At 40.1% G+C, this 27,841-nt stretch overlaps 1 protein-coding gene across 2 annotated transcripts in view; it reads left to right on the top strand.

Annotated features, from left to right (window-relative positions):
* Positions 1–22,785, top strand: part of neto1l (neuropilin (NRP) and tolloid (TLL)-like 1, like) — a 54,767-nt gene extending 31,982 nt beyond the window's left edge. Inside the window, exons 5-11 of one of the 2 annotated variants that reach the window (XM_029529444.1) lie at positions 4,808–4,849; positions 5,115–5,242; positions 11,209–11,291; positions 12,286–12,431; positions 18,110–18,223; positions 20,142–20,769; positions 22,698–22,785. In XM_029529444.1, the coding sequence (XP_029385304.1) occupies positions 4,808–4,849; positions 5,115–5,242; positions 11,209–11,291; positions 12,286–12,431; positions 18,110–18,223; positions 20,142–20,769; positions 22,698–22,785 (1,229 nt within the window). Of the gene's footprint in view, positions 1–4,807; positions 4,850–5,114; positions 5,243–11,208; positions 11,292–12,285; positions 12,432–18,109; positions 18,224–20,141; positions 20,770–21,663; positions 21,725–22,697 lie in introns of those variants that run through there. The other variant, XM_029529445.1, reaches the window with a different exon arrangement.
* The last annotated feature ends 5,056 nt before the right edge of the window (positions 22,786–27,841 follow it).

Here is a 27,841-nt window from a genome sequence, read left to right as displayed (position 1 = left end):
AGCACACTCCTTTTATTCTCTCGCTGTTCCCCTGCTGACTGGTTCAGTACAGTTCTTAGCTGGCTCATTGGCGTGTCGCTGCTGTTGTTCGTTCATGGCGTGGCATTGGGGTACACATCGCCGCTAATCACCGTTGAGGGCACAGGCCCAGCTCATTGGCCATGACACCCAGGGTGTGGTGAATCCTATCAGTCCTCGGCAGATCCTGTAGCCGGCCTCCGCTTTTCACAACCACCGTTCTGTATAGCTGGGCTGTCATCCGCGGGGTCAACAAAGCAACGTTGAGTGGGTATTAACTATTTAGCTAATCTTTATGGCACCGTTTGATCAAAAAGGGTTTTCACAGCGCCTTTTGTTTGCTCAGGCAGTGTTTTCCAATTGTCCACTATGTAATGTGTGAGTTTGTTTTCCGATTTGAGAGTTGGGTAAACTGCTTGATCAAAAACTACAGATACCACTCAGTACGTAAAACTATGAAAGAATTACAGAGACAGTCTCATCTGCCAAAATGTGTTCTTTTAGTGTGATTGAAAGGAAAATCCTCCTTTTTCCATCCATTTGTCTCCTTCTACCTCTTTCCCTGTCTGTCTCTCCATTTCTATCCACAGCTGTGCATCGTGTGATTAATGGCAGCCATTCATTAGCTTGATCAACCACTTTAGCAGAGATTATTAATCAGATGCTTATTTAAATGTCACCGCTGAGCAGCTGAGAGGAAATGAGGCCACTGGGAAATTGAGTTTTTGTGTGTGGGCCACTCGTTTCTGTGTGTGTGTGTGTGTGTGTGTGCGTATGGCGGCGGAAGGCGGGAGCACTCTGCATACTTGTGTCCTTTGGATTCGGGAATATTGCCACACGCAGATAAACATGAGCCTGAGCTTCCAATTCTGAAGGGATATGTAGCGATGGAGTTCTAAATGAAATGAGTGTCTCATTAATAAAACATAGTGTTGTGCCTGTATTATGAAGGGCAATACAATACTTAAGGGATTGAATAGTTATAAGGAATTTACATTTCCCGACAGTTCTGCAGTGCTCTGTGTAAGTGTTAGAGTGTGTGAGTGTGTGAGTGTGTGTGTGTGTGTATCTGGATGTGTGTATTCTTACTCCACAAAGAACGTTTCCAGCAACACAACTAAACAGAGTTAATCACCAACTCATCATTTATTTCCATTTTTTCTTTCTTCAACAAAAGCTTAATGATTTCCTTTCTTTTCTTTTTGCATCTGCCAGCCCAGCTGAATTACCGCTGCTGCACTGCCAGTATTATGAACATGTTTTTGTAGCAATGTGACAACAACATTTGAGCTGGCATTTGCAAGCTGCTTCTGTTTGTTTCTGGAGGCATTTGCACATAATTTCTCTGAATTCTGCTCTGTCACTGTGATCCCTTTGTTTCTTCCAGCAATCTTTCCATATTCAGGTGCACTCCTACTGTACAATGGCATGAGTGTAATTGTTTTGTCATGATTATGCTTTAGAGGATGATGACAGTGTTTTGTACTTGAAGTAGCTCAGTGTGTGTGTGAAGAGCGCTGCAGGCTAACTTAAAGTCTGCACACCGAGCTTTAAAGTGAGCATTTTCTGTGTTGGTAAATACACTAAGCCCCAGAAGATTACACTGTTAGTAGAGCTTTATGGAGAAAGAAGAGGGAGTGGCCATGTGTAGATGTGCCCTGAATTCAGCAGTGGAGAAAGCAGGCATTATAGAGAGGCTGCAGTATGAGTACAGTGAAAACAAACCTCACATTAGTACATACATTGTAGTGGGGGGATTTCAATCTGTACATACAAAAAGGCTGTGATGTCCAAATTACTATAAAATATCACTTAGTGTGACAAAATTATGGCATCCAGATTAATAAAGAAACATCACCCATTGTGGTAATAAGAAATCACACTTAATCCATCATTTTCATCGATCCAGATAACTGATTGAATCAATTAACTAAGGAGGAGAGCGGGTTATTGATAGAAGAAAGGACGGAACCAAGCTGATTGAAATTCAGGAGCCTGAGTCTAAAAAGGTCAAGGGTTGCACAGGAAGGATTTAAAGGTATCGCAGCCTCTGAGTGGGACCTTTGCTGGCATGTAAAGAATAGCCTTCATCAAAGGTGTGTGCGTGTGTGTGTGTGTGTGTGTGTGTGTGTGTGTGTGTGCCTGCACACAGCCATGTGTCTATTCCTGTGAGGTTGCTTGGCCTTGTGATGTTGTTGGGTCAAGTGTTGCCAAAGCCTAATAATAAATCTTTGGCATAACTACCACAGATGACCTGAAGGTCACTGTTTCATTAAGTGTCTTCCACTTTGATTTTCTCATCCCTCATTGCTTGTCTGTTTCCCTGCCTGTTACACACCCAACACATCCAGTGCAGCCACATGGATAAAAAAAAAAATAGAGGCTCTTGTTTATGTTATAAATTCGAGATATAGTTTGTTAACATTGATTCATGAATCAATTTGTCAAGCAACTGACTTCTTTAATTTTTTTTTTGGTTAATTTAAGTGTCAAATAATACTGACCATTATTTGCAGAGAATTAGTTCAATGAATATGTCAGCTTCACATGTTTTAGACAGCTGCTTAATTTTGAAGGTATGAATCAGTACTGAAGAAAATTATTAGGTTCAGCCTTACAGAGCGTGGCTCAAATTAATAGTGTCGACTTTAACTGGACTGGAAACATTTGATTAATTGTAAAAACTGAAAGAAGGAATTGTAGAAAGAAAGAAATCAGTGTGAGTGAAATAATTTGATTTATGTAAGCAAAGCATTACCTCTCCCCCAAAAAAAGTTCTTTACTACCCCTTAGCTGTTCAAGGCCACAGGAGCCACTCGTATTTTTAAATTGCAAGGTATTTCCATTCAACCTTTTAGAAATGTAATCATTTAATCTTTACTTGAAAGCAACAATTAATCGGCAGGAAAGTGTCGTGGAAGTCTCAGCAGAAGCTCTTAAGCAGACTAAGCACCTCTCCCAACTGCTTTCTGCTCACATGAATGTTTTACTTTGTCCCAGTTGGTGTTGAAAGCACCAAGGGGGGAGGGTTTTCTGCAGCCTCGCTAGATTTGTCACAAGTCTCAGCGTAAGGGGTGGTTCGTCTTTCCTGAATCCCCACTAGAACACAGCAGAAATCAGGCCAGGAATCTCTCTCCTTTGATTATAGGTTGTATCCAGAAAATGTCATCATCAAACGAACTGACTGCTCATCCTCCCTCCCCCACTGTTTCATTCATTTAATTTTTTTTTTCTATCTAGTGCTTCTATCACCGGGCATGCAGCGATGCCAGGTATATGGCTGCTGCTCCTCCTGTTTCCCATGCAAAGAGTGAAGCTCTGACTCATGTCTAGACAGAGAAATTAGGGCATACATTTAGACAAAAATACACCCCCCCCCCAAAAAAAAAAACAAAAAAAAAAACTGTGACATTCAGGTAAGGTGTTCATGCTGTGCAATCAGAGTTCATTTTCCACACCAAGCTCAGTCAGTGGTAGCCATGCCTCGATTTGGCAAGGAACAATCACATCTAATGTGAAGCCTTTTTTTTTTTTTTTTTGGTTTCCTGTTTCTGCAGGCTGTATCTTCAAATGAATGCAGCCCAGAGCTCTCAGCTGAAGGCTTTGAAAGCACAACCACTCTGTGACTATAGGTTTGAACAAAATGGAAGCAGCAGGGATATATTTAATGCTGTGGGATTTTTTTTCTTTTTTTCAAACATATGCTGTATGTCACAGCATATGGAACGCAAGCTCACAAATTAGCCTTCGAGCTAGTACCCTCTCATTACTGCAGCAGTTTTCTTCTTCTTCTTCTTCTTCTTTTTTTTTTTTTCCCCTTTGAAGCATTGAAAAGTGTGACAGTACTATTGGAAACAAGGTTTTGCTATCACCAAAATGATGACTTGAGAGAACAGTGGAGATTGTTCAAGAGTCAATTTCTGTCTTGTACAAAGTGATCGTGGAGTGGTATTGAATCTTTGGGGATATGAAATGGAACAAGGATGTTGAACTAGCAAAAAGAGCGTGCAAAAGTTTGGTTAAGCATTAGATTCATCATCCCCAGCGGTCTCTTAAATTTTTCTGAAACCTTTCTTGAGGACATTTTGAATGTTTTTGCGCCTTCATTTATCTCTGTTAAGCTTCTGTTCTGTTTTGTTCTGACTCTGCAAAAGAGAGCAAAGATAGCACTTCAACTTGTTGAGTGGGCTGTGATTCATATTTAGCATGGCAATCCAAGAAAAGTGTATCCCTGTTGCATTCTTGAAGTGACTTAGAGTGTCGCCGGTTGTATATGTCAGCAGGTCTGCAGCGATATGCCAGGAAGCCTGAGCGTACCTTCATACTTAAAGTAAAGTGCAAAGTAAAGTAAAACTGCATGTTGTTCCTCAAGAAAACAGCAACGGTCAACTTGCGCAAAGATATGATCCATGACAATAATTTCTTACTGCTGCTCTGCTAAAATGTGTCTTCAGTCTTCAAAGGTATAAAAATCATGCATCACAAGTGCAAGTTCAAAAAAACAGCGTCACTTTCAGGTGCTCTTGGCCTTTGAGGTCTGACTTGTGACCATGACAGATGATGTGTGTGAAATGTCAGTTGAAATGCCAAAAGCCTTCATTGAGGAGACTCTGAGGAAAAGAGAGTAGCAAAGTATTTCAGGATAACAGAAGAATCTCATCTATTTGTAGTTGTCTTTGCAGGAAGTTCCTGAGCATATTGTTCCACCTGGTTGTTTTGCCTCTGTGAAGATCATGATTTTGTAATCATGTATTAAAAATGAATGCCCCCTGTTCTTCTCTCCCCTCAGATCCGGACTTTGCAGATTTGGGAGTACCCCCACCTCTGCCCTGTAGGTATACTCCTTCCCTCCCTCTCTCTTTTCTCTTCCTTTCTCGCTGTCTGTCTGACTTGCTTTTAAAGTCACTCTTTATCTCACTGAAACCTTCACTTCTTTCTCAGTTATGTGCATATATACATTCTTTGCACATTAGTTGCCTAATATTTCTGTGTATGTGTGTCATATTCGTGAGTCAATGTGCGTTTGCTTGAAATGCACGTGTATCTATGTGTGCACGTGTGTGTCTGTGTGTGTTTCTGATCTGTGTATGTTTCAGCCTGTCAGTATGACATGGCTGGTCCAGAAGGTATCGTTGAGTCTCATCAGATCACCAGAGATGGGAAGGCTGGCGCTGCAGAAGCCGTCGACTGTAAATGGTACATCCGCGCTCCGCCTCGCTCCAAGGTTAGTGGCATAAGCTACGCTCTCATCCAACTGTGAATTAGATTTAAAGCCAAATTCTGAAATGTCACATAAAGTCAAATGGAAATGAAATCGTGTTTGCATCAGCTAGGTTGATGACAGAGCACAGTTGCATCAGAAAAGGAAATGCCAAAGTGGGTGCGGTAAGACTGGAGTTCCAAACATTGTAAGCTCTCCACTAATTCAAATATATCCAGGATGTTTTGGGTCTTGTTTTGTTTTGTTTTAATGAATTTGCTGCTTCCATTCAGTATCCATCCACGCATGCAGCGAGATCAGGTGTTGCATCAGGAGGATTTGATATTGCATGTAGGCTTGTCTGTAGCTGTCAGCAGTATCCCAATGTGAGCGTTGGTGACTGCAGGGGGACTTGGGTTAGGGTTAGGGTCAGACAGACAGGCAGAAGGGTTTACTTGGGGTCAACCCCATTTTTTTAATCAGCAAGCTGTTGCCAAGAGGAACAGAGGAATAGAAGGAGAACGAGACATGGTGGACGAGGAGGAGAGAGGGAGTAAACTGGGCAGACTGAGAGAGGGAGGGAGTGTTAGCACTGATGAAATGGTGTTGCCATGCAGTCTGACCCGAAGGCCTGCAACTGCCTCTATTTGTTTTCTCTGTCAGTGCTCTCCATGCTGCCCTGCATGCATATACAAATATAGACATGCATGCACACACCTTTGCTACTTCTGATACAACCTGAACTTGCTTCTTTATCTAGCAGAGGTATGTGCGACATTAATGCAAAGGGATTCAAAGTTTCCCGAGGGTAGAGCAGCAGTGCATTTTATAAATGCCATAACTTCTCATAGAAGTCTATACGGCTCGATCATATACTCACATCTACAGTCCAGTCTGTGACTGCAGTAAATCTGCTGCAGAAATATTGCTGGCCCACGTCTTGGTGCATTTGATTTAACATATATAAGACTATATTTTTAGTTTGACTTTTATGTTTAGGACAATTCTTTCAAGGACAGGAGCTATTATGAGGCGGCATCATGAGGATCTAAATGGCATGGTCACATTTATTATTCTGTAATTGTAAATGACGAGGTACAACAGGTTTTTACCCAGATATTTTAGCGTATGTGAAAAAGAATCACTAGTTTAGATTCCAAAGCCTTCTCTACTATAAAAAGTCGATGGAGGTCAGTGGGCAGCTTAACTGTATCATTATGTTTCACTAAATCAATGCTTGTTCATGCTACAGGCTGACATTTTCCTCTTTGTGGGCAGCGTAGATATCTTTTTAAGGTCATATAGCAACACATTTTTAAGCCCTGTTCCAGCTCTGTTGGTCTACTCCTTCACACACGTTTTTCATACTATATTGTATTTTTTTTTTTTTTTGTGTCTACATACACATGTACACACAATGGTTTTCAATATGATTGGCTAATAAGATTGGGGTGTTTGTACTTCATGGCAGCACCAGATGCTTTTTTCTGTGCATATTCTATGGGTTGCATATTTACAGCTCTCGCCTTTGTTTCCTCTCAGAAATGTCCTTTAGAGTCAGACACTTAAAGCCCCAAGGCCGCAGGAAATGCCTAACTACATCACCCACCTAGAGCTATTCTCTTTATCTGAAGCACTCATGTGTAACTACACAATAACATTAAAAGAGGTATTAGGGAGGCCCTTGCCCCGGTTAAATGCTGTGGTGGATTAAAAAAAAAAAAAAGCATTATTGATTTCACAGTCCCTCTAAGTGCAGCGCGTAAGTCAGGCAGCACATCATAGGAACAGCACCGGAGGCCCATAAGTCAGTTTTGTGTGCACCACACACATGCATCCCAGTGTGCGAGGCGGAGGCCGGATATGTGGATGAAGGAGCGACAGAGTGAGTGAGTCTGGCAGTATGATGTATTCTACCTGGTCTGAGTCAGTGTCATATTTTGCCCTGCAGAGTTGTCTCACAAGGCGAGTCATGAGCCAGAGGCTGACATTCATTGGCACTGATGGACAAAGCAGCAAATAAAATTTTTAGCACAAATCCATCACACAGTTCTGACGTTCTCGCCACCACCATTTTCTCACATTCTGTTACACAGAAGATATATGAAACGTACACTATCTCCCTTTATCTTCCTTGGTTTCCCTCTTCGTCTCTCTAACTGAATAATACGCACTCATGCTCATGTTTCTGCAGCAAAGGAGATGCAGGAACATGCGCGTGTGCATGCATGTGGGTTCACTGCATGCAGAGAAGAGTTTTTATTTCCCTATGCTGAAACAGTACTGCACTGTACCCAGTGCGCCAGAAACAGCAGAGATAATGACTTCCTAAACCGGAGGCTCTAATTAGAGCACCGGAGTGCTCCAGAGAGAACGGAGGAGAAGGAAAAATGGGAAAGATATCCTTAATAATGCATCTATCGAAGATCTAAATGTATAGAGATGGAGTTGAGGGGTGGCAGTGCCATGAGAGTTAAGGAAAAAGCAGAGACTATCTAAAAAGGTTCCTGCAGGTAAGCAGTTATGACCAGGTATTGTTTCCAGAAGTGACAGCACCACAGCAATTTTATGGTCGTATTGTAAGAGCTTCACACCACAATGTCTCATTTTAATTACAACTTTTCCTTTGAATAGATTTCATACAAACTTGCCTTTAAAGACCGAAATAATTCAATTTCACTAAGAGAAGAAACACAACTTTAACTTTTAACCTGTATGCAGTAAAATAGCTAGTGAGTAAATTATTAAAGATATAACCGATGTAGCAAAATGACTTCCTGATGACAGCTTTCCGAACTCAGCGATGCAGGAATAGTTTTACTTGCTTTACTTTGACTCATAGCATTCACAGGCATCATTTCCCGCTACACCTGTCGGCACCATCTGACATCCTCGGCTCCTTTCATGAAGATAATGGCTGCAATATGGACATTCATTTTGACTGTAATGAAGAGCACGAATACTGCTAGGGACACCCTTTAAAAAAAAAAAAAAAAAAACGAAAAAAATATTGTTCCCTGGTCAGTGATGGATTCAGCGCCATTATTGGGCGCTGCCGAATCGATGAGGAGGCAGCCTATTTTCCTGCTGCAGCCAATCTCTCGCTTTGCAAATTGGTGATTTTATCTCTCTGATCCATTGCCGTCATTTAGCTCTGGGATGCGATCTGCACTCAGGTGTTTCTCCTTCGTTGGTAGGATTGAAAATTAACTTCAAAGGTTTTTACGTGCATTTGTTGCTCTCCCTAACATACTTTGATGAGTCCATCTTGAATCTGTCAGACATTGATTTTGTGAATTCTAAAAACTGGGTTTATTATTCATGCTGGAATTTTACATATGGCAACATGGCGTAACGACCCTTTTTCACCTTTTTATCACTTCGTATCCACTCAGCTAAAGTAAAAAACAGGAGTTGTGGCAGCAACATTAGATAAACTGCAACACCTCCAGGCATGAATGATTATCCTCATCTGCTTTGAGAGCAATTATGATCTAGCTCCATTTTGTGAAATTGCAGCAGGAGTCAGGAAAAGGTGCAGCTTGAACTCAGATGTCAAAGCAGCTCATATATGTTGGGAAAAGTTTATTACGTTTACTGAAAGAAAACCACGCTGGTCTTGAGCATTTGCATACGATCATCTACTAATAAACTTTAACGACAAAGTACAGGTGAGATTAATGGTGCTCTGATTAGTTTTTTTTTTTTTGATCATACGTTTTAGAGAATTAAATATTTGACCCAGTGCTAATGAGTGGAAAGATCTATGAAGTGATGAGATACCCAACAGGTTAGCTGGATTTTAATTTTGACCCGCTCTCTGGGGGGGTCGGGTCTAGTCTGTAGTCTCTGTGGAGGGGTCCGGTCGCTGTGGGGGCGATCTAGTCTCAGGGGGGCCGGCCTGTGGAGGGATCCAGTCTAGTCTCGGGGGGTACGAACTAGTTACCAGCGTCAACGAGTGATTTGTTCACGACTCATAACTACGGGTCTTCGGGTCTTTCGTTCATTAATCACGTGGTTACATGTAACATGACCAATGCTGTTGTTACTGGTGAGGAGAGCACCGAAGTTCAACTTCAGTAGGGTTTGGCCCAAAAGGGCGCTCAATAGTTTAACAAAAGCAAACTTGTGTATTATGCCAAGTGAAGCAAACCATGTTGCTCATCACTCAAATATCAGCTACAGCGCCACACTGGTTCCAATGAACGAAATGAACTAATGACTTGAAAAAAAGATTTGTTCTGTTTACTGAGCGAGATTAAAAGACCAGTAAAATGATCCTTCCCATCACTACATGGTGACATAGAGCTTTGTGCAAAAACACTTTTATGGTTATTGAAAATTCACAATAATTCACACACTGAAGGGATTGCGGCCCTATTTCACGTTTTGTCGGATGGGATGGTGATTGGATAGATAGTTCAGCATCTGTGTAGAATCTGTAGCTCGTAACAGCTTTTCTTGTGTCACAGCTTACAGACCCTGTCAGTTGTGAAACAGATGTGCCTTTCTAAATCATTTCCAATTAAGTAGATTTACCACAGATGGACTCCAACCAAACATCTCAAAGATGGTCCAGAGAAATGGGACACACCTGGAATAAATTTCAACCGTCAGAGCAAAGAGTCTAAATATTTCATGTGATGTCAATATATTTTCACTTTTCCCCTTTATAATACATTTCTAAAACTTTGTATTCACTTTGCTAATGTAGAGTACTGAGTGTAGACCATTGAGCAGTACACAGCAGTATATTCAAAAAAAAAAAAAAAAAATTACAATTGAAACTCTCCAAATGCATCACGTTTATACTGGAATCTGTTTAAAATTGTATGAGCAGTTTAACTTCACCAAAGTCTCTCACAGTTTTGGGTCAGGTTGGACGGAGACATGGTGTGTCTATCAACTTTTTTTGTGTACTTTAGATCATAAAATTTCAAATAAACATTGTTTTAGATCAATGTCAGAAAAGGCACACAAACACCACACAAACCTCCGTCTTTGGGAAGCCAGCAGTGATATGGAGTAGTGAACTGTACCACCAAAATAAAAATAGCTTGTTTATTGTGACAAAACAAATTAAGCTGACACAGCGAAAGAATATGACACAAATGTATTAGATGGAAGAGCATTTACACCAGCAGGCGATCTTGGAGGAATTGGGTAGCTTGTTTTTGCCCTTTGATCCATTTAACTTGTCATGTTGTTGAAGCCGAGTTGACAATTCATGCGCCATTATCCTGCTCCATCTGCGGCTACTGTCTTTGGGCATTTAATGCATTGCATTTCCCTGTCACAGTTCAGGAGTGCTCCATTCATTAACCGTAATGATTGTGAGTGCTGTGTGCAGCCAACCAGAACCAGAGCTGTGATAGCGGCCATCTAAGTCTACTGATTGAGTGACAGACAATCTTGCAAAGGCAATCGGAGCAGTCATAGTGGATATTTAACTCAACAAGGGATTGTTAGAGTAATATAATAGTCCATATACTGTAGATATGTCATGGTTTGAATGTCTTTGTTATATACTGGATATGTTGAATGAGGCTATATATTTGAATGTCAAAGGAATTGTCTCTTAAGTAGATATGTTCTCTCTTCAACATCCAAAGCTCACAACATGTCCAAGGTCTATTTAAAGTTAAACCAGGGTGTAGTTTTTATGTAATGTTTTATCTCAACTGATATGGATAGTGAGTCTAAAGCTATTAGACTCTGTCTGTCTCTGAGTCCTCATTTGATATGCGTATGTAATGACTTTGCACAAGCTGCAGTCTGTCAGTCTCATTTCATTACAGAGCTGCTATATCAGGCACAGGGATAATGAGTAAGATGCACTGTACATGAGAGGAAGGGGCTGATCTTTTCCTTTCATCCCTCTTTCCTATGCTTTTCACCGCTGTCTGACCAAATGTTTTACCGTCCTTTCATTTTGCTCACCTGATCTCTTCTTTTTCTCTCTTCATACTTTGCCTGCTTGCATCAAATAGATCTACCTGCGATTTCTCGACTACGAGATGGCCAACTCCAATGAATGCAAACGCAACTTTGTGGCGGTGTATGATGGCAGCAGGTGCGACCTTCTAAGTCTCCAATTTCAAGCTTCAAAGCTTCCACAGTTAATATTTTCGGCTCTTTATCTCATAATCTTGATTTAATCGCCTCTTTAACTTTAGATAAGAACTTACATTTAGTGTTTTACTTGTGAACAAGACTTAAATATCTAATTACAATGAGACAAAAAAATGAAGCTTCTGCTTCCAGTACTTTGATAAGAGACATTTCCCTTGCCTTAGTGTGTCCATGTTAACATGGCTTCAAATAACCTACTGAGATTTTTCGACTCTCATTTTACTTTGCATGAATCACTTCCTGACATGTGTCTTAATATCATTTTGTCTTTCTACTTGAGACGGTGTTCTTTTTCAGTTTAATGAAAAGTCTGAAATTTGAAGCTTAGCACAACAATTAAAAAATTGTGAGTTGGAAATGGGAATGTTTACCATCGCCCTGATACAGCAAGGCAAACAATGAGGCACTTTGGCAGTCACTGCACCGGTCCAAGAAATCCACATAACCACTCACAACATGACAGCTTCAGTTTTTGTATTGATTAAAAAAACAAGATATAGCGTGTTAAGCTATGAGCTTTAGGGGTGCTGGTAGGTGGACTACATTATCTTTTGACAAAGCAGGCTGGCTTTTGGCCCCTATTTCAAGTCTGTATGTTAAGATAAGTTACTGCTTCTACTGCAAATAGGTTGTATCAATATTTTCATCTAACACTCAGCTTGAGTGTGAGATTCCCTTCAATATTGAACGGAATAAACAGAATACACCTGTTTAGACTCCAACAGCAACAACTTTTTATCCCACGAGAGGAACAATCAAAGTAAACACATATTTTTATGTCAAGAAGATGAGCATATAAACATGAATCAATACAATTGTACACAGAATAATGAGACCAAAATGTTTTGAGCCATAAGGGCAGCATAATGTGGATTACTGGGTTGCACAGCAAATGTCATGTCTCTCTTTGATTTTCTCATCCCGACTTGTCTTAGTTCGGTGGAAGACCTGAAGAGCAAGTTCTGCTCCACGGTGGCCAATGACATCATGCTGGTTTCCACGCTGGGTGTCATCCGCATGTGGGCAGACGAGGCCAGCCGTAGAAGCCGCTTCCGCATCCTTTACACAACCTACCAAGAACGTAAGACAGCCCCTCTATATGCAAACACCTACACCTCCTCTGTTTATCATAAAGATGTTTACTGTGACTTCTTCCACCGAGCATTGCAGCAGCATTAACACTAAAATAATAATAAAACAGTAGCCATTAAAAGGAGATGGAGCCACAGTGACCACATTTATAATGAATGATATAGAGATGCCATTCATTGGAGAGGTGCGGTCAGAGGTTTCCATTTAGTTTTATGACCGTTTAAATGACACCAAGCAGAAAACCAAGGAACATAATCTCCATTATAAGGAATATTCCCTTCAGGTTATTCTGAATGGATCATTATCGGTGGATTTCATTTCAACTCTACAGGAGCCCCGTATGTGAGGGCATCCGGACTGGTTAATTCCCTTATTGTAAAAAAACAAAAGAAATCAGGAAGACACATTGAGGTAAGAGGAGAGTTTGAGACAAAGTGAGCTACAGTACACACACACACACACACACACAGTAAGAAAGGCGTCTTTCTTATTCACTGGCTCTCAGTGGTGGAGCTTGTAGTTTGACAGGGGTTGCAGAGGCCATTCTTTGTACTGTTGCGTTGAATGAAGAAGGTGTGAAGCTTATGGGTATACAGTATGTCGATCTCATTCAGGGCCTTTTAACGCCACACTCACTATAAAAACACACACACACTGCACTGTGAAAGGCTTCAGATCTGTAATTTTGGAGCCTGCAGAGGAATCTTTCAAGACAACCAAAGAGATAAAACTTAAAACAATGACTGGTTGCTTAGCAAAAAAAAATCCAAACAAAAATCATGTTAAATTTAAACTGTCAAAAAAGGTTTACTGTTCCACTGGAATTTCAAAGAATTAAGCTCTTCATTTTTTTCCATGCCAGATCCCTCCTTTCAGACCGCTCTATTAGTGCCTCAGTGTGTCATATGGGGATTATAGTTACTGAGAGGCAGAGATAATGCATCTTGAAGGAAGGCGTGTACATAGAATGGTTGTTTGAAAGTGAGCTGAATTTGTTTCCCTTCATCCTGCATGGTTGATTGGATTTATTGAATGCCACAAAACACACCCACACCAGCCAGGAACCCTCAAACCCTGAAGGACAATCGTTGGATGCTCCTTATATATAAGTACAACACGTCTGCTTGTATGTGTGTCTTGTAGCGATAAGATAAGAAAGCTTAGGGACTAGTTTCTTCAGAATGGGTGACAACAGCAGCTGTGTTGTCTGTGTTGTGAAGTCAGCGTCCCTTTTGTACGGCCTTTCCACCAAGCAGAGCTGGGATGTGCTGTTGCCGGGGCAACGCTTCTGTCTAAGTCACTCAGGCGAACCCCGGCCAAACCTCAGCCTTTAGAGCAACATCCACCACAGCTCAGCAGCACTGCACCAAACCTGTCAACAGGCAATGAGCAGGTGTATCAGAGCTGCACTTTAGTGTGTACTTCTACCTCTGAACTTCTTTTTGGTGCAGTTCAAATTGTGCAACATAACATGCTGGTTTATGGGAAACTGCGGTGGAAGAGCCAAAACTGTATAAAACTCTAAGTTATGACTTATTATTTTTGGTATAATTTTACAGATTGTTAGTTTACAGTTTTTTATAGCTGTCACAATCTTCATAGTTTAAGAAATTGGTTGACACACACAGTGGACTTTGGCAACAATCTTCCTGAAACTAAAAGGGTTGTGAAATATTTTAAGTGTTCAGATAGCAACTGACAAATTTATGTACGTTTTTAGACGCGCCTCTTAAAAAGCCCATTTTTACTCTATTACTACCTATATCTGTTATACTAGCTATACCCACCCTTTGCTTGTAAATGTGTTCATGAAATATTCAGATCCCATCAACAACTAAATAATCTGGTGATGATTCATTTGTAGAAAAACTGCTTTCTTTTTGAGTCACGATTGCCAGCATGTAGGTGTGAGTCATGCATGGCCACAGTTACTATGCCTTCTACAGAACTACTATAGGAAGATGCTGAATCCCCATCACGGGGTTAAAGGATGTTGTTGTATAGCTGCTGCAAGTCAGTGTGTGTGTCCTCTGTTACGGGTTCAGTAGCTGGATTTTCAGCTTATGGGGCAGTTGTTACATTAAGTGTTCCCTAGCCACAGTCGATTTTGAGCCTTTATCCATTTTTTCACAGCTGCTGGTTCCCAGAGAGTTGTTCCAACAGGAGGGTAATGTTCCCAAATGCTAACGTCCACTTTTATCATCCATGCTTTGTTCACACCTGCTGATACTACTCATCTTGTTTTGTTCTCAGACTCAGACATGTGGACACACACACACACACACACACACACACACACACACACACACACACACACACACACACACACACACACAGATACGCTGCAAAACTACAATGTAAAATTATATATGAGAAGTGAAAGAAAGTGTAACCTATCTTTGGCTAAGAGAGAAATTATGTATTTGGAAATAAATTTGCTTGTGTGACGTCTTGGCTGACAGTTGTGTTACGTCTCATCAACACATACCTGTCTCGGGGGTTGCAGACAGAAATTTGCGCTGGTTTAACTATATTTCTTGTCAAGCTTCTTTGTGTTATGCATGAAGGCATATGAGACAAACATAATATGCCGATGTTTCCGTGCATAAGAGCATATGGGTCTTTACTCTGCTTCGAATCAGATTGCATCAGTTGGATTTTCCTGTTATTCTGGTCGTTTTGGGATTAAAAAGAATACTGTGGGCTACTGTGCAGGTAAATGTAATTCACTTATTTTCCTGGCAAAGCCCGCCTTACTTCATACAATTTAATCCATAGCAACACTCACTTTAATATCCACATTATTAATAATGTCAACATTTCTATTAAATGTCAGATCCGAGATTAAGAATACAAGCAGAATTTTGTAAATGTTTTGTAAAAGCTCAAAATAACACAGTATATTTTTTGCTGCATTTTTTTTAAAGCACTCAACGGAAAAATGGCTTTAAGAAAGCACTTTTCTAAAATACAACACAACAGTCTATGATTGAAATAAAGTAAAGAAGAGTAACAGACCAGAGCAAGTGTATCGTCATGTAAATATTAACAAAAGTGCTTTTTAAAAGTGGTTTTAAAAGCACAGTCTGGAAGCAGTGATGGGAAATGTTCACTCACCTTTGGACGTAAAGAATCAAAGCCATCCAGAAACTAGAAACGCAAGCTCATATCAGTCCTTGCTGTCCTTCAACAGCACAGAAAGTCATATTTTAAAACTATTCTACAGCAAAATTTCACTGGCAACCAGTGAAGAGAGACCAATACTTTAATCAAAAAGACAGATGGTCTGTCTCTTTGGTAGCAGTGAGGAGCATTTTAAATTTTGCCACAGGCAAAAATTATGTGTAATTAATCAACTCTTGTGCGGGATTTATTAACAGATATTTGAACTATCAATGAATTTTTGAATTCGCTTAGACGGGGTGGCAAAAAAATAAAATAAAATAAAATGGTATGGATTCAATGAGAGGATATCACAACTACCATTAAAAGAAGACAACAGGCACGTCGACCTCGTCTCTTAGAAAAAGAAGAAGACTACAATCCTTTGAATCAAAAACACAAATCTACAATGATTATATGAGTTGAGACATTAATTATAATCATGTGGCTCTCAGCACTTCACTGCAGAAGCTTCCTTGCTGTTGGAGCTCCTCTCTGCAAAAACACCCAGACTATTTTCATCAACCACTCATTTAGGAGTTAATTTATGCTTCCAGCAGTGACTATGAATGTTTCTGTGTGGGCAAGGGGGCACTTTTAGTACAGAATGTCTTGAAATTAATTTTGCAGAAGATTAGTGTGGATTGCACTTTTTATAATTCCTGGTCTTACCCTGTGGTATGTGAGGGAGACAGGAGAAGGAGAGGGGTGGGCTCCCTCTGGTGGTTAATAAAGAAAATGCAGTTTGGGCATTTACAGCGTGAAAGAACAAGGCTGAATAGAGGAGAAACAGATAAGGGGATAAAATGAGAAGAGGAGTGTCAGAACACACACAGAGAGCCAATATGACTCCGGAAATGTTGGCAAAGTCCCAGAAAGGATGGGATGCAGAGAAAGATGGCGATAAGTCACCCTAATTTGGTGTGTTATTATTCACTTGGGATGAGTGCTGGGATGAAAACAGCCATACATCACAGTGGTAACACTGTCAAATAGTCCCCAGCTCTGCCATACCACTGGCAAGCTGCTTTGCTTCACAGTGCCAGTGTGACGGAGGGGAGAATGGGAGATAAAGAAAGAGAGAAGAGAGACATAGACAGAGAAAGAGGGAAAGATGTCTCCTCCACCAGCAAACAGCGAGCAACAAAATAGAGCCATCCATTATAATCGTGTTAGTGGCTAAATAAGAAACTTATAGGGAATTCTTTGCCCCTCCTCACTCTCCTCCTTGACAGAGAGTAATCGGACAATCTTTAAAACAATGTAATAATAATTTTTTGTGCTTATTGAATATGGCCATGTTGCGTTGTGTCAAAACAAACTAATACTTTTGCTGTATCAGTATATAATGATCTGGTTACCTGAAGTTAGATTTAGAAACTTTCCTGCTAAATACGACCAGAAGTGAAAATGTGGTTTTGACTAGTCCAGAGAAATAAGCCACATGAAACCGATGCAAAAATCACTCAATCTCCTTTCAAAGAGATAGTTAAGTACTGCTGTATAAATCCTACACTAATGACAAATTCATAGATGTGATATTTTGCTTTTTATTGTAAATTTGACAGGAGAAACTATTGAAGCTTGCACCAGCTTGTTTTACTTTGATTGACAGGAAGAAGTGATAAATTAACCAATCAGATGCCATTTGCATTAGTGTGATTAGTTGCTGAGAACAAGGGCACCTTGCCTATGAATGACGTCGCTATAGAGTCTATAACATTATCTCAGTGACAGACGGCCATGCCTTGTTGATGGGCGGTGCTACCTCTCAGTCTGCTCTCATAGAAAGGTAGAGATGGTGGCAGCGTGAGGGCAGGTGTCGTGGTGGATGATGTGTTTGAGGACACGATCATGTTTATTACCTGTTTTGATTTGTGTTGACAACAGCTGTGCAGTGAAGACAAATAAACAGCAGGGTGCATAAATAGAAAGGCTTTGTTTGGGATCTGTTATGTGCGCAGACGACTGTGAAATGTCATGGCTGTCTCTCCAGACAGCAAGCACACACACACGCAAACATACAGTTCACACACACACACACACACACACACACACACACACACACACATACACACACAAACATACAGTTCACACACACACACACACATTCCAAGAAATTCATTCATATCCACAAGTTGTCTCAGCAAATGTTTGAAGAGGAGGATGAGGATGAAAATTCATGAAGAACAGATGGGTGCAAGGGAAAAAGGTCTGATTTGAGTAATGCTGATCCAAATTTATTTTTTTCCAAATCTGGCACACTAGAACTTCTCCTCAGCTGTAACTCAAATACTAATTTGTTCTGCAGCAAGTGTCCTACTCTTTTGCAGTTGTTAATGATAGAGAAATCCCCTTAAAAGGAATTGAACTTTCCACTGAGCTGCGCTTATGACTTCAGATTAGATTGTAAATACAATTCAGTTCGAAAAATGCGTACGCCTTAACAATCAATAAATAACATCTCTGACGACCAGCAGGTTAATTTCTTGTCTTGTCTTCCAGCTCCGTGTGATGCAGATGCCTTTTTCTGTCACAGTAACATGTGCATAAACAACACACTGGTGTGTAACGGCATGCAGAACTGTGTCTACCCCTGGGATGAGAACCAGTGTAAAGGTAAGACTGTAGCAGCCACACTGTAGTCAGGCATTTACTGCAAATGTACAATTTAGCCTCTATCTCAATCGTTTGAGATTAAAAATGTCGGAGGATTTAATGGGTGTGTGCTGCTACTTTAGATTGGAAATACAATGGCTGAAAAGGCAAATAATTCTTCTCTAAACTTCTCATCACATATTAAATGAAATGATAAAATTAAGGCTATGAGTTTGGATAAATGAAACTATTAAAAAACTTGTAAAACCTCCAACTTGTCAACTGATATTTTGAGATATTTCATAATTGGAGTTCAGGTTGTTGCTCCCTCATCAAAATGTCAGTGTGTACTTTTTGAACATGCCCTTATTTTACCTTGTTTCCGTGCCCCAAGGGTCCTGTGTGCGCTCTTACTTTGTGATACTATCAATTACTTCTTCTCCATTCAGAATTTCAAAGCTAGTGGATCTATACGCTGCATTGATTCCCAGCGTCTTGCCACAGTACTGGCATCTCCATAATTTATCTATACAACCAACTTCAGATTTCTTTGTTGAAGCATCAACATATTAAATGCTTTGCCAGTAATTACCTGAGATGTGTGAAGACTCTGGGGATAAGCCACATTTTCTCTGCATTATACTGACAGTAAATTCGTCTTGTCCGTGACCCATCACTGTATTCCAAGTACATAAGATGACATCTAGACCTCTTACAACTGAAACAACCACATCAATCATTATCATGTGATCATTAACGCACACTGTTGTTCCTTGTGCTTAAGATGTGTTCTACTTTGTTTGAAATTCAAACACATACAACACATACAAAAAAAATTCTTATGTTATTGTTTATTTATTTTATTTTATTTTATTTTAACAGTAAACTCATGCTGCATCGTTACCCTCAGTTCTTTGAATGAGAGGGTAAAGTTGTAGAGAGAAGATGCCTGTGCTTTCTGTGTATAGTAACTCTACACGCACCACTTTAAGTGGAGGCAATGACAAATTGAATCAATTAAATAAATGCTGCGTAGACTATTCCTCACTCAGACACCCATTTAAGCCTAATGTGCTGGAGTGTTTGAAATTAAGCAGATCTCAGTGAGTGGACAGCATGTTTCTCTGCCTGTTACTCTGTCTACTGCCTTCTCTCAACTATAGTATTGCATAGGTCCACCACAGTGGCCACATTTGTCCTCATTAGTGGTAAAATGTCAAGTTTCATCCGTTTCTCCTTTACATCTCTGAATGTAACCATTTACTGTCATTGAAGCTTGGCCTACTGCGCTAGTTCGTCGAGCGTTTAAATGTCACAGATCTCTCCACAGATTGCCTCTCCACACACCGTTAGTCTGTTCAATTCTCTGTGGTTTCCCTTGTGACAAATAGACTATAGCTTTGACCAAATATGACCTTTTCCTCCTGTTTGATACCTCATGAAGGTCACGGCCTTCACCTTTTACATGATAAGGACCATTTGGTAGAAGATATCGCTGTAGCTATGGTTAGTCCCTCCTTCTATAAGCTGTAGCCAAGGACATCCTGACTGCGTTGCTAAGTCCCACCCATGTAGTTACAATTGCTATGTCTGTATTTCCATACTAGCTCAGTTTACAATGATAATAATGGTATATTCACCAACTAGTTAAACTCAGAGGATTATCATCTCAATGGCTGTTAACTAAGCAAAGTCGGTTGGAAGCCCTTTCTCAACTTGACCTTTTTCATTTTTCGAGCTGATGCAGTCTACCCATGCTAAAGCCTCGATAACGGCCAGTGATCTGGGAAGTGCAGATAATCACAGTTTATAGCACAGTGTCAAATTTAATTGGTTATCTGTTGATGACAGTTGTCTATAAGTTTTTAAAGACATCTTCAAGTGCCATATTCTCATAATTGTTGTGTCCTCACTCTGCTGTCTCTCTCCCACTGTACAGAGAAGAGAAAAGCCAGCATCCTTGACAACCTGAACAACACGAATGGGACCATAATCGGTGTCACCTGTTGCATAGTCCTCATCCTCCTCATCGTCTCTGTCATTGTTCAGATAAAGCAGCCACGTAAAAAGTACATTCTGCGGCGGGAGGACTTTGACCCCACCATGTTCCAGGAGGTTTTTGAGCCGCCTCACTATGAGCTGTGTACTTTACGGAGCGCCACAACGGCTGCGGCGGCGTCGGCAGATTTAGTCGACCTGGCAGAAGACTTTGAAAACTACCATGCCCTTCGCCGTGCCTCCTCACGCTGTGTCCACGATCACCACTGTGGGTCCAGCTCCAATCCCGGCTCTGCCCACATATCCCAGCTGTCACTCAGTGGACGAGGAAGCCGTGGAAATTTGAGCGCACGTGACGCAGCAGCTGCCACTCTGCTCACAGATCTTCCACAGCCACCCATGGCAGTGCGTCCCTTACTTCCGGCCACAGGAAACCGCAGGAGCATCTTGGTCATGAAGCACAGCTACTCACAAGAGGCGGCAGACAATGGGTGTGACCTGGACGATGACCTAGAAGAAGTTCCCACCACCAGCCACCGGCTTTCACGCCACGAAAAGGCAGTACAGCGGTCAGTATCCATAGATTTCTGATGAGGGAAGAACAACAACTCTAGAGTTAACTGTGGGGATGTTTGAAATTGTGTGTGGTATAATTACATTTATTTTTGTTGCCCTCTTATTTTAGCTTTGCTGTTTTTTTGACATTATGATAACCTTCTTTTTGGCATTGATCCTTGTTCTTTGTTCCCTTTCTATCATCAAAAACGTTTTCAATTTTTCACAAAGGGCTAAATTATGATATCGCCCCTCTTGCATGCTCATCCTTGAACATGTCAAGTGAGATGCTATCTTTCCTCAAATAATGATTTATTATATACATTTCAGGACCGTAGTTGGAGATTTTCCAAGAATATTTAAAATATAAACCTCGTTTTAGCAGGTGTTTTCTGCAAACAGTCCAATTTTGGCTGTTAAGACAAGGGCTTGAACTGGTGCCTGATATTCATAGAGATGATTAATTTCATGTACCTTCATGCAAATGATCATCAAATACGCATTTGTATTCCTAGCTGTACTGAAAATATATGTTATAATATCTATACATATCTTATATTCTACTTACATAAATATTTTGGCATGAATAAGATTTTATAATTAAAAAAAAAAAAGTATTTTGCTGTTTACCTGCACCTTGCTTGAAAAGTAACTGTATATGTTTATGATGTGAAGGTGCATTCTTGGAGGAAATACTTTGAACGTGCAACTTTCTCCTGCATGCACTTTCTACGTGCGCTCTCAAGTGTTCTTGACTGTTAATTAATTTTCCATAAATCTGCATGCAAGGATACCAGAGCATAGTAAAGCACTAATGAAGTTTGTTGCTGTTGTGTAACACAGTATGCATTCTGACCTCTCTATGCAAAAGGAATTTGATATTAAATGAAAGAGCCGTGACATTTCAGGTTCTGCCTCATTGGCTCTTTGAGCAAACATGAATCAGAGTACAACACAACTAGGGTCTAAGAGACAATCTCAAGGTAAGCACCCCTATCCAACAATAAACATCTCTGTATGTTGTTGTGTAGTCATCATTTGCCCAGTCAGTATATACTTTTATGTAAGTTATTTTTCCTTTTGTGTGATTTTGCACAAGCTTATTCTTTTTTTTTTTTTTTTTTTTTTTTAAATGTTTTTTAAATGTTCATTTCCACCAAGATGGTATTCCTGCTTGCAGCCATCTTGCTCTTCTAGTGAGTTTGTTTGAAGTCTTTATGGTGATCAAATTTTCTCCATGTCCTCTTTTCATACAGGACATACATTCTGTCACTCAGTGGATATTCATTAGCATGGACGTTTTCAGGCATCTGTAGTTGAAGCTGTTACCATTTTATGTGTCTAACCTCTTTTTTTTCCCAGAAGGCCTACAGCTTTACTTTACTTTATAGCAACAATGTAATAGTAAACGCACAAATCTCAGAGCAAGCACATTCCCCAAATTACGTCAGTGGAATTTTTGCCCCTTTTAATTATTTAATTATCTCTTTGCAATTTACAAATCTTTACTGATCACACATACAGAATTCTTCTGTAGTTTTGCATGATGGATGTCACTTGTAGTATTTGATTTTGTGTTTGGTTAATTGTGAAGCATAGTATTTATGCCTGTGTGTAACATTTCATGTGCACGCTCCACAACTGTGCTTTCATGAGGCTATAAGCACAATATGAAGGATGACAGCAACAAAATAGTTGCATACTTTTGAGATGCAAAGAACTTATGGAAACCTTTAATTTCTACATTGTAACATTTTTTCAACCTAAATTAACTGCGGAGCTACAAAAGTTACTGGTTGCAGCTTCATGCCTGCATAAAATGGAGCAGTCACATTAAGTGCTACCCATCGTTTTGTCTTTTAGTGTGGAAAACTGTGTTGTGCTGTTGTGCGTGTGTGTCTGCTTATGTTCTACATTATGTTGCATTGTCTCCATCATGTAGACTTCTTGAGAATAGTGAAATCCTGGATCAGTACGAACGGGCGTCACTGACATATGAAAAAGCGGAGCGGAGATTTACACCAGCATGATGCTGATGATGATGAAGGGACACTTTGACGAGAGGATACTGAATATCTATTCATGGGCAAAGATGAATACAAAGGACAGCAGCATTGCTGTTGAGCTGAACAGTTTTGAGAATTGGTTTGCGCTCTACGTACTAAAGTCGGCCCAGACATTTTTTGTCTCACTGGAAAGATATGGACCTTTAGAGTGAACATGATTATTCATTATTGAACTTTGAGATTTGGTACGTTAGTCGAAACTTATCTGTCATGATCATAGATTTCTTCGCTGATAACAAAATGAATGTGATCAAACATCTTCATGTTGATTTTTAAGCATGTATTTTTCAAATTCATGGCATACTAATTATGATTTGAATAGCAAATATAAATGCTTGCCATTTTTGGAATTCAGGAAAATTTATGTTATTAGTGAAAATTGGAATTAAATTGAATTCATTACTAACATCATACTATTTAATTCTGTTGGAATAACCAGAGGCAGTTTAATCTAAATGACTATTCAAGGTCCAATTGTATGGCTTGTGCATGCTTCGTTTATATCCATTGAAACATAACATACATTAATACTTAAAATTTGAAAGACCCCCATCCTCTAATACATAAGTCATATGAGCATAAGAAGTGATTTTAAAAAGCATCTTTAAAATTTATTATTGCATTGCATGCAGTTGCTTCGCTAAATTGCCTAATGAGATAAAGAGCATTATGCAAATAAATATCACCATTTTCATTTGAACTCAAACTCTCTTTTAAATATGTTGACTAACTTTCTGAAACTTAATTTCGGCAAACAATCCCTTTTTGTTTTATTTGTGTGTTTGGTTTTTGTTGTTTTGCTGTTCTTGGCAAACATTAACTTCAAGTCTGTTTCTCTTCTAACTCTCTTCTACTGTAAGAGCTTATGATCTTTGTATTAAAACAGACTTTTATACTCAGACAAATTGACAGGATGACCGTTTTTACAGTTACTCAATTTATCTTTCAGGGCTGATTTTATTGATGCTTTGTAAAATGAATAACAATAAAGCTTCACCTTTTTTTCTTTGTTTTATTGGCTTTTGTTCAGTAGTTTCTCTGTCCCTTCACATGCCGTCTGTGTCGTCACATTCATGTTTTTCGATGTTGGTTAATTTGTTGTGGATGATTTGCTTTGGAAGAAGACCAGAACCAAACCAACTGGATTTGTTTCTCCAGACAATAAAAATGAATCCTACATGGTTCCTGTAATCCCAGGTAATCTGACAGACAAATTTACAGATTTTTTATTTTATTTATTTTTTTTTGATGACACTAACACCATTCCTAAGGGAATTACTCAACTCAATAACTCAATTTTGGCAAAGCAGTTTTGTAGAAAAAGCCAAAAAAAAAAAAAAAAAGAAGAAGACTTTTGCGGAAAGGTAAAAAAGTAAATCAGAAGCACAAAGTCATAAACAGAAAATTCCCACACACTTTCATGTTGGTCTTTTTTCTTATGCTGTCATTGTCCTTAATTTTTTCTTCCTATTGCATCAGTGTTTATTTCCATTACTGTTGTCTGTATTGGGTGTACTGTATGTGTCCTTTACATCAAGGCTTTACAGTTACTCTTTCTTCCATTCAGACACAGTCACACACAAACTCATCCAGCACATCCTGAACGCATTTCTTAACAAACATTGTTCCTAGTATTGTCTTTTTCACAAAAAGTGTCAACACGCTTATCGTAGAGATAAAAAAAAATATGTAAAACACCTCATACATACCCACGTTCACCTCTCTTTCTATGATTTTGTGTGTTTTTACTCTGTCTTACATGTGTGTGCGCATACACACAGACACACACACACAGACACACACAGAGTAACAAACCATCTGCCAGTGTATAGATGGAGGAAGACACCTAAGTAATTAAGTAAGTCTGAACCAATTCAATCACAAGCAGCTCAGGCAGCTGATGAAAAGTGTAGGTCCCAGAAGATACTTCAAGTAATAGTGTTTTCATTTCTCTGCAGATACATCCCACAGATGCATCAGTCTTCTGCATCGTGCCAAGTTTGACAGCATTCGGAGATAGGATTTCTCTCCCTTGTGCATCTTGAGTGAACTGTTGCCCATAGCAACTTTTGCAACTGTAGAGTGTCGTGATGAGAAAAATAAAAATGAAACATAAAAATAAAAGGTTTGTGATGTAAGCATAAAGTTTTCCTTCTTTGCTTTGGACTGCAGAGGTTCATTCCCTACCTTCGCTCCACAAATGGCTGGAATCAACGAGCCATTGAAAGTGATAATTTCAGATACAGGACTGATTTTTTTTTTTTTTCTTTTGAGAAATAGAGTACCTTTAATGTAAAATTGTTCATAAAGGGGAAAAAACTGAATCAAGTTTTTTTGGTTTGTTTCTTTTTTTCTTTTTTTACATTTTCATGTAACCATTAAAAATATGAAATTGCATATTTCAGCTGCTGAATTTACATAATAGGCCATGTCTTTATAGAAAAGTATCAGGTTGTTTTATACCTTAAACTGAGAGCCCTGTTGAGAAGACAAAAGAACAGAATGTATGAAATAAAGTCATGTAAAACTTCATAAATAGGTGCAAACATGATTCTACTTGACCTGTGAGCTAACCTTTATTTCCCCCCTCTTTTACTGATGTCTGAACATGACTTCTTTTTATGTTTTTCTGTCTTTCTCCTCGTCAGATTTCATTGCACTGTGGCATTTTTTTTAAATCCATTTGAATATTCCTTTGATATCACATTAAGAAAATGCTGGACAGAATGTTTTCAATAAACTAATGTTTACTGATTTTATTGTGACTTTTTCTGTTTTCATCGTTTCAGACCTGAAGATGCAGGGGAAGATACAGAGGTTGCATCCTTTTTGGTGGAGTTGGTTATTTATAATAATAATAATAATAATAATAATAATAATACACATACATTTATTTTGGATCTAGTAAATTCAGCTGCATTATGTACATTTTTAATTTAGCTACACTTTCAATTTGTGTAAAGGTGATTGAATTTAGGCCACTAGGCAACTAAATAAAACTGAACTGTGATCTAGGTAATGCTAGGGAAAGACTAAAATGACCTGTTGTATTCATTAGTAAGTAGACATTGTTATTTAGTAATGACAACTAAAGATAACTGAACACAGCTGTCTCAAGTGCCTCCAGTGCCCGAGGTCTGTCCATCTGGTGAAGTCCTGTTGAGGTTGAGTTCTGTTCAGAGACTCTACATACACCAGTGCGGGGGGAAACAGAAACACCACCATCCTCCTGTTTTTGCTACACAATGGCTGACTTTTATTTAAAATAGCCAAACACGGATAATGCTATTATTCATATGCATGAGAAAATCAACGTTCATAATGAAAAGTAAAAAAAAAAAAATCAACTTATTTATTATTTTTGTGTCTATAGATAAAAACCATTTTCACAGCTTTTACAGTTATACAGTAAATGGATTGTTGTCAAGTGTTGTTTCCTGGAATTAAAGACGACCGACATTAAAAACTCGGCTTCCCATGATTCCCATGAACGATGAGTGACGACACAAGTCCGCGACTCAGTAACACACGTGCCAGCATGTCATTAGTCTGACACAGCCCCGTCGTTTTGATGCTATATATATTTATCAGGTGTTCGACTTTTTAAGCGACAAATCTAGAGATATTATCAGGTCTAATTTGTGACTCAGACAAAAGCTCCAGAGGCGGTAGCTGCTGGGAGTTTTAGCGGCATTTTTCAAATCACCGCTGTCCAATCGGCAGCGGAGGCTGAGCGGCTGAGCGGCTGCTGGGCGGCTCCTCTGGGCGGTGCTGAGCTCCAGGAGGAGCCGCTCACCAACCAGGAGCCGGAGGACCGAAGCTGCGTCACGTCCTCACAGCCGGTCCCACGCTTTAAGAGCCGAGCCCCGCGTGTTCGCAGCACACTTTTCTTCTGTTTAAAGAGAAAGAGGTAGAAATGGCAAGAACCAAGCAGACAGCCCGTAAATCCACCGGAGGCAAAGCCCCCAGGAAGCAGCTGGCCACCAAGGCAGCCCGTAAGAGCGCCCCGGCCACCGGCGGAGTGAAGAAGCCCCACCGCTACAGGCCCGGTACCGTGGCTCTGAGAGAGATCCGCCGCTACCAGAAGTCCACCGAGCTGCTCATCCGTAAGCTGCCCTTCCAGCGCCTGGTCAGAGAAATCGCCCAGGATTTTAAGACCGACCTGCGTTTCCAGAGCTCGGCCGTCATGGCTCTGCAGGAGGCCAGCGAGGCTTATCTGGTCGGCCTGTTCGAGGACACCAACCTGTGCGCCATCCACGCCAAGAGAGTCACCATCATGCCCAAAGACATCCAGCTGGCCCGCCGCATCCGCGGAGAGAGAGCTTAGACTGCTGCCGCTGCTCACACAAATACAACGGCTCTTTTAAGAGCCACCTCACCCTGAATCTCGGACCGAATATCCTCTAATGCCATACAAAATCAATACAATCAACGGTGTAAACTTTGTAAATATACATCCCGTCAACCAACTCGAGTGTGTGTGTGTGTGTGTGTGCACACACCTAACTTCACTTTAAAACCTTACGATAATAACACTACATGTCTGAATTGTTGGTTATTTCTGCTTAAAAACATTTTGCCTGCTGGTAAGCATTCAGCTGTATCAGGCTGTAATCATTATTTACATCTGTGTGTTTTCAGGGGCCTCTCCTTGTGTTTGGTCTCTGACAGCTCCCCAGAGAGTTTAGTCATAAATCCCAAATTCATCTGTTGTACAAATATTTAAACTGATACATGTTTTACTTTTCCTGCAAGACTTGTTCCTTTTAAAATAAATAAATTAAAAAAGTTTCCTCCTCAGTCAAGGCTCAAATGAGTTTTACTCTGAATGAATCAGGAGGTGGCGCTAAAGGTTCCTCAGCAAAGTCCACGAAGACTCAAAGAAGAGTCCCTCCTGTCTTCATTCACGTCCTCAGTCGGCCTTTTACTGCTCGCGCTTCTCACAGCTGGACTCATTCTGTAGCTTCTCCAGCACACAGTGAAAATGAGCGGCAGAGGCAAAGGAGGAAAGGGACTCGGT

This window comes from Echeneis naucrates, chromosome 20 (genome assembly GCF_900963305.1).
Source record: "Echeneis naucrates chromosome 20, fEcheNa1.1, whole genome shotgun sequence".
Taxonomy (NCBI): Eukaryota; Metazoa; Chordata; class Actinopteri; order Carangiformes; family Echeneidae; genus Echeneis; species Echeneis naucrates.
The sequence above is the reverse complement of the archived record's forward strand: the minus strand, read 5'-3'. Positions and strand labels throughout refer to the sequence as shown.